The sequence below is a fragment of the Trachypithecus francoisi genome, unplaced genomic scaffold, assembly GCF_009764315.1.
Source record: "Trachypithecus francoisi isolate TF-2019V2 unplaced genomic scaffold, Tfra_2.0 Lachesis_group0, whole genome shotgun sequence".
Classification (NCBI taxonomy): domain Eukaryota; kingdom Metazoa; phylum Chordata; class Mammalia; order Primates; family Cercopithecidae; genus Trachypithecus; species Trachypithecus francoisi.
The window spans coordinates 3030964-3046001 of NW_022681453.1; the positions used below are offsets into that span (position 1 = coordinate 3030964).

The 15038-nt window shown below is 40.5% G+C and overlaps 1 protein-coding gene across 5 annotated transcripts; it reads left to right on the forward strand.

The window, feature by feature from the left end:
• Positions 1-266: 266 nt before the first annotated feature.
• On the forward strand, positions 267-12175 carry TRIM59 (tripartite motif containing 59). Of its 5 annotated transcripts, none has more exons than XM_033202870.1 (3): positions 1388-1453; positions 2369-2441; positions 10650-12175. In XM_033202870.1, the coding sequence occupies exon 3, from the start codon at positions 10653-10655 to the stop codon at positions 11862-11864; it is 1212 nt and encodes a 403-aa protein (XP_033058761.1). In that variant the 5' UTR covers positions 1388-1453; positions 2369-2441; positions 10650-10652; the 3' UTR covers positions 11865-12175. The 5 variants fall into 5 exon arrangements, 4 of the variants coding, with proteins under 4 accessions (XP_033058751.1, XP_033058761.1, XP_033058757.1 ...); XM_033202866.1 differs by lacking the exon at positions 1388-1453 and adding an exon at positions 1460-1697; XM_033202860.1 differs by lacking the exon at positions 2369-2441 and having other exon boundaries at positions 267-1453.
• The last annotated feature ends 2863 nt before the right edge of the window (positions 12176-15038 follow it).

The following is a 15038-nucleotide window of genomic DNA, read 5'->3' on the forward strand; positions in this document are numbered from 1 at the left end:
ATCGGAAGTTAAATAATTCAAACTTAAAGCTGTTGGAACTTTATTCTGAGCCTTGAGAGGAATGTGGCTACAGCCTGAGCCAAGCAGCAGGCATCTGCACCGTCTGCCTTTTGTTTCTGTAAATAAATAGGAGGAGCAAACCATACCAAAGATACAACCCCCTGAGATCACTACCCGTCCTCACGGAGTAACGAAGTACCCTTTCTTGGAATGCAGCAATCTGTAACCCACCAAATAGCTGTAAGTATGCACTGGTCTTTTACGGAAAATGAAATCCTGCTAAAATTTGTCTCTGGCCACCTAGGTGAAACCTTAACTTCTTCACTTTGGAATGCTGACCCTATTTGGAGCTGCTGTCTCCCGGGTGGCTACCCTCAGGCCTTACGCTGGAATAAACTCTTATCCTTAATCATATTTCCTGAATCTATTTAAGGTCGACAGGAGAGGGAAGCGGAGATGTCTTGAGATAAAGCTGAATAAAGTTTCTCAAGAAAAAAAGGGAAAGGGACCTCTGAGCTGTACGTTGTTTTCTAACTCTAGGGAGTTAGAGGTGAAGTAGGAACTTGAAGTTGGAAGTGCTGAGTTGGACAGCCCTTATCTCTAGGCAATACTTCAGTAAAGTGGAAAAACGGGAGAAAAGGATGAAGGCTAGGGAGAGACGCAGGGATCCATCCAACCCAGTCTCGGGTTTCCCACTCGCTCTCGGAGTTGGGTACAAAGAGTGTTCCAAAGCCCCTTCTCCTGTGCTCAGCCCAGTGCTCCGCTGGGTCAGGTCTCCGGAACGCGTAAACAAAAGCAAACGGCTGAGCGGCAGAGGGCGCTGGCTACAGGTGTGGGTGTGCCCTGAGGATGCGTGGCGACTTCCCGGAGCAGCGGGTCTGTGAGGCAACGATGGAAGACACTGCGCTCCACAGCATAGCAGCAGGCCCCGCCCTGGATGACTCCAAGTAAAAGACAGTTCCCCAGAAGCCGTCGGCCGCCGGCGATTCGCCTCCTGCCGCGCCAGACCCCGCCTCTTCCCCCGACTACCGGTGCCATCCGGATGCCCCAGGCGGGACCCCAGCTCACGAAGCCCACCGGCCGAAGCTCCCCACAGACTAGAGAGCCGCTCCTTCGAGGCCAAGCTTCCGAGAGGCGGCCTGCGCCTAGCACGCAGGCGTGGAAAGCTAGGCGCCAGCCTCGAACTGACCGCCGCCACCTGCCTCGGGCCGCGCCGTCCGCCGTTTACTTTCGAACGAGCCCAGCAATAGTCCCCATTGGCCGATGCCTCGCAGTTGAACGCTGCCTGCAGACTGCGCCTGCGCCGCGAGGCTCCGAGCGGCCCCGCCCGGCCTGGGCACCTGAGGCCCTTCGGGGCGGAGGAGGGCGGGGACTCGGGGCGACTCTCAGCATCAGCCTGGAGCCGGTGGCTGTTTCGGCGCTGTGGAGTCGCCTAGTCCGCCTCCTCCCCGCGGTGAGTCTAAGGACCTTTACGGATCCGAGAAGGTGGCTCTGAGTCCTTTTTCTTTTCCAGTAGCACAGGCTGGTGTTCCCAATGTGTTTGCTGGGGAGTCCTGGGGGCGTGACGATGGAGGGAGTGGCTTGGGACCTGCACTCATTGCCACTTGTCCCACACTGGAGTTTGGGGAACCACTCTCCCGTCCCTCCACTGTGGAGCTGCGTTCCTGTGAGGGAGGAGGCGCTCTGTGGTGGCCAGGGTGAGCTGGGCCAGGCCGAGTCGGTCGGCCCCGCGGGGCTTGGGGACGGGCGGTTGCGGAGGCGGAGGCGCTTTAGGAGGGAGGCCTGGGAGAGTGGAGCTTTCAGAGGGGGAGGGAAAGAGTACTACCATTTTGAGCCCCTTTGTGGGAGGTGCTCGTAGGACTTAAGTGGGATAGGTGCAGTTACCCATTTTACAGATGTGAAGCCTCACTTTTGAGAGGTGTTTGATAATACTGACTCAGGTACCACAGCATTGAAATGGCAGAACAGAGATGAGCAAACTATACTAAATCAGTTAAAATTTTGAGCTGACAAAGTATTTTACTCCCATGGATGCTTTTGTCTTGCAGTTAATTTTAAGCACTCTAAAATGACCGTGAATGTTTTTTCTGCCATCGCCATTGGTGGGTAATATTGTCGAGAGCTCATAAGCTACTTGACGTTGTAAAAAGAGGTCCTTTGTGACCGTCTGTTTGGTCAGAGTTCGGATTTTCAAGGAACAAGCGATACCTCTACTGCAGCTCCAGCAACGGTGTTGGTGTTTGTGACTTTTCGGAAAACATAGTGAAGCATAGTGAAGATAAACATCAAAGACAGTGAACTAACAACCATTTTTATGACATGAGACAATAAATTGAAAGCATTAAGGATAACATTATTTTAATTTTAGAATAAGAATAAAAGATTCTGGAGGAGTTGGAGAGAGTGTATTCAGTCCCCAAACCAGGAGATCAACAAAGTTGGTAAGTTCTGGCAGATTAAGTAAATATGAAAAACATTTTAACTAAGTTTTTACAGAGTGTATCATTTAAACTATAAAGTGAAATTTAGAAGTCTTTTGAAAAAACATTATGTTGGTGGTGTATGAAATTCTAACCATCTTACCAAAGGAGCGGAGCATAAAGTGATAAACAGCTTCCTTCTCCGATCTGTACCTTAAAGGTAGTCACTCAACTCTTTCGTACATCCTTCTAGAAATTTTACAAGAATGTGTACATCTCAAAACACATGCAAAGTGGTTATTTTAGACATACAGATCTGCAGAACTACACAAAACTGCAAATTAAGTTACCTGGATACTTTTTCACTATGCATTCATATATTGGTCTTTCTAAATGAGTAAGTAGCTATTTAATCTGGCAAGGTGAAATTTTGATTTTAGGTAATGTTAGTTTTGACATTGCCTTTCACCAAACACGTTGATGAATATTTCCCACCAGATATATTTTTACTTTGAAAAGTATAACAAAAGTAATTAAAGCCTTAACTTCTCAAGTCAGTTCCTGGTTAAATTGAATTAATAGTCTTTTTTTGTTTTGTTTTTAGTTTTTTTATTTTGTAGTTTAGGAAAACAGGTTGATATCAAAATGAAATAAAATAGTACAGATGGACAAAGAGAGTTAAAATCAGCTGACCATAGGATTTTTTTTTAACTTGAAAAAGTTAAGGTGATCTCTCATTATTTTTGTATATTTATATGTGGCAGAATTTTTTAAAAAATCTTGTTTCTCAAACTTTCCACAACAATGTTAAAAAAAAATCTTATATATGTATATAAATGATGCAATTGTAGTTATTTCTTAAGTAAGTCTTCAATTGCATGAAACGTGTTTCTTCTTTATCAGTTAGGGCCACAAAGATGTGAGCCCCAATTTGGGTGGTGGCACCACTTGAATTTTTCCATACTTAAAGCTGACTCACTAGAAGTCATGGGGCAAGACATTGAATTCTATAATGTAGTAAAAATATTTTCATTTCAGAGGCTGTGAAATGTAATGAATATTTTACAACTGTTCATGTTAGAGTTGAAAGGCAGGAAAGCGTTAGTGAATTAAAGCTTAAAAACTGGTTTACACAAGAGAATGGGTAATGATATTTTTGGTGCTATTTAATCATCTGTCATACTGTCTATTACCTAATATGCCAGTTAGACATCAGGGAGGCTTCCTAGTGAATTGGTCCTCTGGAGAAAGAATTAATAAAAAGTTTGGAAATTCAGAAATGTATTTGTTTTGACACTTAAACACACAAGACGCTAGTGAAATAATTTGTAAGTAGAGTGATTTAGCCTCAGGTTTCTTTCTGAGAAGATTCATTTTTTTATATTTATAATTCTTGGTGACTTTTAAAAGAGAAGCAGGAAATCTTGAGGTACTGGTTTCTACATAAGCTTAGTACTCACTAGAGGAAAATACATTTTACATGGATTATTTTACTTTTTTGCTTTTTAAAAACATACAGTAGTATAAATTGATTCGAATTCATTTAGCAAAAGAAAGACTGGATAATAGGCAAGACACTTGAACATTTTTTAAAGTTTTTTTTTAATTGTGTAAAATATACTAAACATAAAATTTACCATTTTAATATTTTTAAGTATGCAGTTTGGTGGTATTAAATACCTTCAGATTGTTTTGTAATTATCACCACCACCTATCTCCGTAACTTTTTCATCTTCCCAAACTGAAACTGTGTACCCATTAAACCAGCAGTCCTCAACATTTTTGGTACCAGGGACCAGTCTCGAGGTAGACAATTTTTCCATGGACAGGTGCAGGTGGGTGGTGCATGGTTTTGGGATAAAACTGTTCTACCGCACATCATCAGGCATTAGATTCTCACAAAGCGCTACAACCTAGTTCCCTTGCGTGCGCAGTTCACGGTAGGGTTCACACTCTTATGAGAATCTAATGCTGCCACTGATGTGGCAGGAGGCTTTGCTCAGGTGGGCTTGCCGGCCGCCGTGGTGGGAGTGCAGGGTGGGTAGGGAGGGTTGGGGACATGATAACTCTATGTCTTCCCTGCTCTCAAGCCCTGGCAACTACCATTCTACTTTCTGTCTTTGAGGACTGCTTATTGGTTTTGATATTATATATGCTTTTTTCACATATAATGTGAATGTAAATTTTTTTTCCATTGAACTAATTGAGTGAATTATATTAATAGATTTTTTGTTATTGAATTAACTTTATATTTCTGGAAAGAACCTTATGTAGTCATGGTGCAGTGTTTTTTTAAATGTACTCCTGTATCCGTTTTTGCTAACATTGTATTTAGAATTTTACATGTGTCCATTTTTGAAATTAGTCCATTTTTAGTTTGTATTGTCTCAAGTTTTGGAATCATGTTATACTGTCATCAAAACATTTAGCAAACTTTTCATATTTGTATTCTGGAACAGTTGAGTAGGGCCTAGTCCACACTCAAGGGAGAGATTTCAAGAGTATCCAGGAAGTGCAGGTCATTGGGGGCCATTTTAGAGGCTGCCTATCACAGATAGCTAATGGCTTGTTTATTTACTTAAATAACTAACTCTTAGACTGGTCATGGTGACTCACAGCTATAATCCCAGCCCTTTGGGAGGCTGAAGGGGGAGGATCTCTTGAGGCCAGGAATTTGAGACCAGCCTGGGCAACATAGTGAGACCCTATCTCTACAAAGCATAAAAACATTAGGCACATGTGTTGACGTGCCTATCGGCTACTTGGGAGGCTGAGCTGGGAGGATTGTTTGAGCCTGGGAAGTTGAGGCTGCAGTGAGCCATGGTCTCACCACTGCATTCCAGCCCTAGTGACAGAGCAAGTCTCAGTCTCAAAAAGAGCCATCTTTTGGGTTTATCAGTTCTAGCATTTTTATTTTTTATTTTTATTTTTTGAGACATAGTCTTGCTCTGTCACCCAGACTGGATTGCAATGGCATGATCTCAGCTCACCGCAACCTCTGCCTCCCGGGTTCAAGCGATTCTCCTGCCTCAGCCTCCTGAGTAGCTGGGATTATAGGCGCCTGCCACCCTGCCCAGCTAATTTTTTTATTTTTAGTAGAGATGGGGTTTTGCCATGTTGGCCAGGCTGGTCTCGAACTCCTGACTTCAGGTGATCTGCCTGCCTCGGCCTCCCAAAGTGCTGGGATTATAGGTGTGAGCCATCACACCAGGCCTATCTTTATTCTTTTTTTTCCACTTTTTCTCGTTTTTTTTCCCTCTTTTTTTTAAGTTGAATTATTTTATATTCCTTTTGGTTTGGTAAGGAAAGTGTATGGTGTCAACTCTGCCCGTGTAGTTTTTTTAGCTCTGTATATTTTACTGAAGAGTATTTCTGTTGTTTCACATGAATAAATTATGTCTTGGCTGTGTACAGAATTCTCAGCTCATATCCCTTTCCTTCTAGACCTTGTGGACATTGCTACATTGTGTTCTAGCATTCCTTGTTGCTAGTGATGTTCTGGTTATTTCCTGCTGTGTAACAAGTATCTGAAAGCTTGGCTGGCCAGATGTTCAAGATGTCTTTTTCATTCATGTGTCTGGCAGTTCCTTGCCCTTCTGTTTGGCCTATCTCTTCAGCAAAGTAGCCTGGACTTCTTACATAGCAGTTTGTGGCTCAGAGGCAGCAACCTGCCAAGCTAGTTAAGGGCTGTACCTAGAACTCACCACATCACTTATACTGTATCTTCTTGGTCAGAGCAGTCACATGGCCCACACATATTCTAATGGGGGAGAATAGATTTCAACTCTTCATGTACAGGGAGTAGAAGCAAAGCCACATTATAGGACAGCTCGTGTGGGAGGTAATTATTGTGGGCATTCCAATTTTAGAAATTCCAGTCTTCCAGAGGAGAATTCTGAGATCTTTGGTTTTGTTTTCCTTTTTTCATCCTTCTTTTCTATGTGAATACTTGTAGGATTCTCTTTATTTCTTTAAAATTGTATTATATTTTTAATTGCTTAATAGTTAAAAGTGAAACCATGATTTATAATGAAAAACAGATTCTTACCCTCTAGAAGCAGTCACTTTTATCTTTTTTAACATTTTTTTTGGTATTTTCTTCTATATTTCTAGATATTTATTTTTTGTGGTTTCTTTATTTTTTAAGTATGTATTGACTTTCTTATAAGGAAAAATTAAGATTTAGTTCTTAAACTGTTTCCTTACTGTATTTTCCCCCTCAATATAATTTTGTTACTCTTTGGTAAAATCGGTATTTGATACTTACAATATTATGACTGTTACAGTGAAAGCTGAGCCATATACTATAATATTAATATTTCCTCTTTTCGTGATTCTATCATTTTTTCCCCTAAATTTAGTTACCTTTCAGTATGTTTCAGATACATGAAGCGTTTCTATCAGTTCCATTTACTTACTTAAATATCTGTCTTCTGCACGCCTGTAATCCCAGCACTTTGGGAGGTTGAGGCAGGCAGATCATGAGGTTAGGAGATCAAGACCATCCTGGCTATCATGGTGAAACCCTCTCTCTACTAAAAATACAGAAAAATTAGCCGGGCGTGGTGGCGGGTGCCTGTAGTCCCAGCTACTTGGGAAGCTGAGGCAGGAGAATGGCATGAACCCAGGAGGCGGAGCTTGCAGTGAGCGGAGATCAGTTCTAGTTTCTCTTGAATTTGTTGCCTAAAATTAGTTTTTAATAAATAAACCAGTGAGAAAAGGGTAGTCTGAGAATAGATTTTGACTTCTGTGATCTTTAAGTTATCCACAAATTTTTGTCTAAAAAGTATTAAAAATTTTACATATGATAGCAGTAACTTTGAGACCAACCATGATTTTTGCTTCCTTTTTTTGTTTTTTTTTTGAGACAGAGTCTTGCTCTGTCGCCCAGGCTGGAGTGCAGTGGTGCCATCTCATGCCTCAGCTTCCAGAGTAGCTGGAATTATAGGGATTACAGATGTGCGCCACCATGCCTGGCTAATTTTTGTGTTTTTAGCAGATACAGGGTTTCACCATGTTGGCCAGGTTGGTCTCGAACTCCTGGCCTCAAGTGATCCACCTGTTTTGGCTTGCTTCCATTTTATATAAGCTTAGGATTTGCTTTACAGTGTCGTGAATATTTTCATTTTAAAGAAAGTTGAGCTTTTGGGCCCCTAAATGCATTATCAGAGTTGTTCCCTAGCTTTTTGCAAGCATAGAATAGGGGTTTGGAGAGAAAAGTTAGATTCTGTTTTAGGACTAGTTTTGCTACTTAAACAATTGAATAGCTCCAGTAATATTAAATCTAGATTAAATGTATGTCCACTGCTCAAATTTTATTTCCTACAAAGTGTTATTCTGTTTATTCCTTCAGTGTGAATTCTGACATCACTGAAATACTTTGAAAAACACATTTGTTTTTCTTGGGTGGTTTCTGTATGAGTTCAGAGATTTCTGTAGGTGTAAAGTTGTAAAGTCTTGCCAACATGCACTCACTTGAATTTATCTGCAGTGAATGTCATCTTTACTGTTGCTCAATTACTTTAGTTTGCTGGAATGCTTCACCGTTCAAGCTTAGTCTCTGTTTGACACACTTTGGCTCATTCAGGGTCTGTCAGTCTGAATGGAGTATTTTCTGATAGATTTTCCTTTTACACCTTTTCCTAAGCAGAGATTTTGCTATTAAAAAAAAAAAAGCGGGGGAAAAAAAAAAAAAGAAAACAACAAAACAAAATCCCGAAACAAAAATCTGTATTATCACAGGTGTCTGAAAAGGCATTTGTTCATTGAACCAATAACAAGTAAATGCCTGCTGTGTTAAAAGTTGTGCCTAAATTGCAGGAATATAACCATAGTTTAGACACAATTCCTGCCCTTCTAGGAGGCCTACATTCTAATGTATACAGAAAAGTTACAAAATTCTTTTAAATAACATCTAGTTAAAGTGCTATGAAATAAAAGTGCAGTGTTTAATGAGAATAACAGGGGACCTAATCTGGGGAAAGGCAGGCCCAAGTTGAGCCCTGAAGAAAGTAAGAGTTTGACAGATAGTAAAGATAAGGAGCCAAGTTTGCATTTTATTAAAAATGCAGTTAGTTACTTTTAGATGCTATTTTCACAGATTTTTAATCTTAAAAATTAGTTTTATGGCATGTGATTTGGTAACCTTTATATTGTATGTGAATGGCACTTGGGTGTCTTTTTTTTTTTTTTTTAGACGGAGTTTCGCTCTTGTTGCCCAGGTGAGTGCAATGGTGTAATCTTGGCTCATAGCAACCTCCACCTCCCAGGTTCAAGCAATTCTCCTGCCTCAGCCTCCTGAGTAGCTGGGATTACAGGAATTTGCTACCACACCGGGCTAATTTTGTATTTTTAGTAGAGACGGAGTTTCACCACGTTGGTCAGGCTGGTCTCAAATTCCTGACCTCAGGTGATCCACCTGCCTTGGCCTGCCAAAGTGCTGGGATTACAGGCGTGAGCCACCGCACCTAGCCATGGCACTTGGGTTTTTAAGTTTTGCCTAAGGTACTTTCAACAGTGGTGTAACTTGATTTTTCTCTATCAAGGGATAAGCTAGTCTTTAGAATTGTGGCTTGTGTTGAGGGTAGGTATAAGGGAAAATAGTAGGAGGTGATAGGTTGCAAAATGGTCAGACTTCTGTTACTGGAAATATCAATAATAGCTTGCCAAGAGGTCAAGTTACTTGTGTCAGAGATGGTCTCTGAACTATTGCTGCGTTTCTTTTTCTGTCTCAGAAATACTGATTGAGAGACTTTTTCATGAAGGAAAGATGACTAATGGTCTCCTTTTTGTTCTTTACCATTTAGTGCTCTAGTTTTTCACTTAAAAATTAAGGCAGTAATTCATTTACCATAGTCAACTCTTACCTTTCAAACTGATTTTTATTATAAGGATTAATTCAAAATTTTTCTGCCTTCTAAATCTCCAAGTTAAAATTATTGCCTTAGAAAATTATACTGTGCTGATCCTGGGGTTTAAGCATACTTGTATTTTAATTCGAGAAGCTAAAAAATTTATGATAGTAACAGTTACTATGGAGAAGTTTGATAACTTGCTTTAGAAACCATTATTGAGCCAACTGGGACATGTTTCCTCCTTTTGTATTAAAGAATATACTTTTGCTAAGCCTAACTTGTTATAATAGAAATAGTCTTGTCTACTCATTATATGTGCTTGGTTTTGATTTTATCATCTTAAATGTTAAAATGTTGCCCAAAATAGACCGGGTGCAGTGGCTCAGGCCTGTAATCCCAGCACTTTGGGAGGCCGAGGCTGGCGGATCACGAGGTCAGGAGATCGAGACCATCCTAGCTAACACGGTGAAACCCTGTCTCTACTAAAAATACAAAAAATTAGCTGGGCGTGGTGGCGGGCGCCTGTGGTCCCAGCTGCTCGGGAGGCTGAGGCCGGAGAATGGCATGAACCTGGGAGGCAGAACTTGCAGTGAGCCAAGATCATGTCACTGCACTCCAGCCTGGGCGACAGAGCGAGACTCAGTCTCACAAAAAAAAAAAAAGAAAAAAAAGTTGCACAAAATAGTTGTAATCACTAAGTAGACTTTAACAGAACACTTTGAATTTTAGTCTATTACATAGTATATTAGTCTGTTTTCATGCTGCTGATAAAGACATACCTGAGACTGGGTAACTTATAAGGAAAAAGAGGTTTAATGGACTCACAGTTCCACACGTCTGGGGAGACCTCACAATCATGGCAGAAGGTGAAAGGCACATCTCACATGGCTTCAGACAAGAAAAGAGAATGAGCCAAGGGAAAGGGGTTTCCTCTTAAAAAACCATCAGATCTCATGATACACAAGAACAGTATGGGGGAACTGCCCCAATGACTCAAGTTATCTACCACTGAGTCCCTCCCAGAACATGTGGGAATTATGGGAGCTACAATTCAAGATGAGATTTGGGTGGGGACACAGCCAGACCATATCGCATAGCAACAAATTTAAATAACTTTAATTTGAAGCATTTTACTACAAATTAATGATAATCGCTTTGGGATGCTTTTGGTCCCCAGAATAAACTCTTAATTGTGATCAATTATTCACCATATATACTAGGAATTGAATTACTCAGAAAGCTTCATTTTAAAAATACCTTGTTCTCTTTTAAAAGACAAGCAGTATAGTAACAATTTGGAGGTTAATGCCTAGAATGTTAAATAATATGTACAGGTGTCTCTATGTAAACCTAAAATAAGCTTTTCTCTTGACAGGAAATGCACAATTTTGAGGAAGAGTTAACTTGTCCCATATGTTACAGTATTTTTGAAGATCCTCGTGTACTGCCATGCTCTCACACATTTTGTAGAAATTGTTTGGAAAACATTCTTCAGGCATCTGGTAACTTTTACATATGGAGACCTTTACGAATTCCACTCAAGTGCCCTAATTGCAGAAGTATTATTGAAATTGCTCCAACTGGTATTGAATCTTTACCTGTTAATTTTGCATTAAGGGCTATTATTGAAAAATACCAGCAAGAAGACCATCCAGATATTGTCACCTGCCCTGAACATTACAGGCAACCATTAAATGTTTACTGTCTACTAGACAAAAAATTAGTTTGTGGTCATTGCCTTACCATAGGTCAACATCATGGTCATCCTATAGATGACCTTCAAAGTGCCTATTTCAAAGAAAAGGACACTCCTCAAAAACTGCTTGAACAGTTGACTGACACACACTGGACAGATCTTACCCATCTTATTGAAAAGCTGGAAGAACAAAAATCTCATTCTGAGAAAGTGGTCCAAGGCGATAAGGAAGTCGTTCTCCAGTATTTTAAGGAGCTTAATGATACATTAGAACAGAAAAAAAAAAGTTTCCTAACAGTCCTCTGTGATGTTGGCAATCTAATTAATCAAGAATATACTCCACAAATTGAAAGAATGAAGGAAATGAGAGAGCAGCAGCTTGAATTAATGACACTGACAACATCTTTACAAGAAGAGTCTCCACTTAAATTTCTTGAAAAAGTTGATGATGTACGCCAGCGTGTAGAGATCTTGAAACAAAGACCACTTCCTGAGGTTCAACCTGTCGAGATTTATCCTCGAGTAAGCAAAATATTGAAAGAAGAATGGAGCAGAACAGAAATTGGACAAATTAAGAACGTTCTCATTCCTAAAATGAAAATTTCTCCAAAAAGGATGCCATATTCCTGGTCTGATAAGGATGAAAAGGAAATTGAATTTTTAAAAATTTTAAACATTGTTGTAGTTACATTAATTTCAGTGATATTGATGTCAATACTCTTTTTCAACCAACACATCATAACCTTTTTAAATGAAATCACTTTAATATGGTTTTCTGAAGCCTCTCTATCTGTTTACCAAAGTTTATCTAACAATCTGCATGAGGTAAAGAATATACTGTATCACATTTTCTATTTGTTGACGGAATTCATGTGGAAAATATTTTCTCATTGAAAACGTCAATCTGAATTGTTTAAATGGGCTCATTCTGTACATTGCTAAATGAAAAATAGGGTGGCAGCATGAATAAATAGCAAACTAAGCTTTATTAGTGCTGCAACTAATATAAACAAAGTTTATGTTTGTTGCTTTTGGTTAGCAATATGTCAAAGTTAGAAATATCTGAAATATTCAAATCTTTGGGAAAATCTAGTAACTAATTTGAAAATTAATACACTATCCCATTTTTATTGGCTTTATGAAGGTTGACATAATGTTGCTATGACATTTAAACATTCTTGTACCAATCTTGTCTTTTACCATTATTATATACTGCAGTTAATTGGCTTTACAGTTCTTTATATATATAGCAAAATCCTGAAAGTACATATACCTTTATTTTGATATGGCTTGAAGCTTCTGAATGGGTGAATAGGATGATAGAAAGGTTTTATTTTATTTATTTATTTATTTTTTGTTGAGACGGAGTCTCACTGTCACCCAGGCTGGAGTGCAGTGGCCGAATCTCAGCTCACTGCAAGCTCCACCTCCCGGGTTTACGCCATTCTCCTGCCTCAACCTCCTGAGTAGCTGGGACTACAGGCGCCCACCACCTCGCCCGGCTAGTTTTTTGTATTTTTTAGTAGAGACGGGGTTTCACCGTGTTAGCCAGGATGGTCTCGATCTTCTGACCTCGTGATCCGCCCGTCTCGGCCTCCCAAAGTGCTGGGATTACAGGCTTGAGCCACCGCGCCAGGCGATAGAAAGGTTTTAAAATGAAGCAACAAAGTCTTAAAGTGATAAGGCATTGCTTAAAGATCTTTTGATCAAACATACCTGTGTTTTAGATAGATTTAAGAGCCCTGAATGTTTATCACCATTCACTCCAAATAAAGCTATTGCTTTTGGATAACTGTTCGGGAACGGTGGCTTTTTTTTTTTTTTTTTTTTTTGAGACGGAGTCTCGCTCTGTCGCTCAGGCTGTAGTGCAGTGGTGTGATCTCGGCTCACTGCAAGTTCTGCCTCCTGGGTTTATGCCATTCTCCTGCCTCAGCCTCCTGAGTAGCTGGGATTACAGGCGCCCGCCACCTCGCCCGGCTAGTTTTTTTTTTTTTTTTGTATTTTTTAGTAGAGACGGGGTTTCACCGTGTTAGCCAGAATGGTCTCCATCTTCTGACCTTGTGATCCACCTGTCTCGGCCTCCCAAAGTGCTGGGATTACAGGCTTGAGCCACCGTGCCCGGCCAAGGGAACGGTGGCTTTTTAAAAGAAATTTGGAGGCCGGGCGCGGTGGCTCAAGCCTGTAATCCCAGCACTTTGGGAGGCCGAGACAGGCGGATCACGAGGTCAGGAGATCGAGACCATCCTGGCTAACACGGTGAAACCCGTCTCTACTAAAAATACAAAAACTAGCGGGCGAGGTGGCGGGCGCCTGTAGTCCCAGCTACTCGGAGGCTGAGGCAGGAGAATGGCGTAAACCCGGGAGGCGGAGCTTGCAGTGAGCTGAGATCCGGCCACTGCACTCCAGTCTGGGCGACAGAGCGAGACTCCGCCTCAAAAAAAAAAAAAAAAAAGAAATTTGGAGACTGGGTCTCACTTTGTTGCTCAGGCTGGAGTGCAGTTCTCTGGTCATGACTCACTGCAGTTTCGACCACCCAGGCTCAATTGATCCTCCCGCCTCTGCCTCTGGTGTAGCTGAGACAAGGCACACACCCCCATGCCTGGCTAATTAAAAACATTGTTTTTTGTAGAAATGAGGTTTTGCCATATTGCCCAGGTTGGTCTCAACGTTCTGGACTCGAGATCTGCCCACCTTAGCCTCCCAAAGTGCTGGGATTACAGATACGAGCCACCGTACCTGGGGGCCAGCATTTTTAATACTTGTCATATTCTATAGTGTAAATTTAAGATTGTATTTAACTTTTCTGCTCATCAAATCAGTTCTTGGATTAAAAACTCATTCTTACTAGAACAGAATCATGTTGGTAACTTGGGCTGCAGCAGGTTTTGATGGCATCGTGGACTTTATTCATCTTTTTTATTATACTTTAAGTTCTAGGGTACATGTGTACAACATGCAGGTTTGTTACCTATGTATATATGTGCCATGTTGGTGTGCTGCACCCATTAACTCGTCATTTACATTAGGTGTATCTCCTAATGCTATCCCTCCCCCCAATACGCCCCATTGTGTGATGTTCCCCTTCCTGTGTCCAAGTGCTCTCATTGTTCAGTTCCCCCCGAGTGAGAATATGCGGTGTTTGGTTTTCGACTTTATTCATCTTAGCTCATATAAATTTTCTACCACATTCCCTTAAGCTAATGCAAAAGTACCAACAACTTAATCTTATATTTGCTTTGCTTAAGAGGGCCTATTAAATCAAAGCCCTTTAGTTCCCTTTAACAGGGACTGGAGTTATGATGCATGTGTTACGACTTTTGGCCCACTGTTCATGCAACCCTAAGTGCAGGTTGATTTGCTTTCCAGAAATCCCAAAGGGGCTGCTTTTGGATCACTGAAGAGCCTTATCTAGTTCAAAAAGATGTTTTGGGTCAGATTAGACAATGCTTCTGGCCCTACAGATTGCACATAAACTACCATAAATACAGCTTTTTTCAGGGAACTACTACTAAAAGTCTTATCTGCTGAGAACAAGTCTTAACACTAAGATGACTATATTATATCAATTTATGATTAGAATCAGACTTACACCTAGCACAATTAACTATTGTGTAGGTAAAGAACATTTAAAGGGCATAGTAGAGGTAAGGAGACACATATTCAAGTAGTTAGAGATAAAAATACTAAGTTGCATTGATTACCTAAAATACTAGTCACATCATAAAAGTGCCCTGTAGTTTGAAAAACACATAAGCCATGAAATGTTAGCCATTATGTGTTAAGCTACTTCATATCTGTGATGTGAATATTTTTAACGCCCACTTTTTGTAGATGAGGGAACTGACAAGTGACTTGCCCAAGGCCATATAGCTGTGGAAGAACCCATGCATTCTCTTTTCAGAGTTCATGCTATCACTCAACTTTAAAGAAGTAGGCCAAGATGAATGTTAATAAGGGTTTATAATCTATAAGAATAGCTAAAAACATAAGTATATATACCATTTTAGATTTGACATTATTTTGTATCTTGCTAGTTTTTAGGAAAACTTCATTTTGTTAAGTATGCAT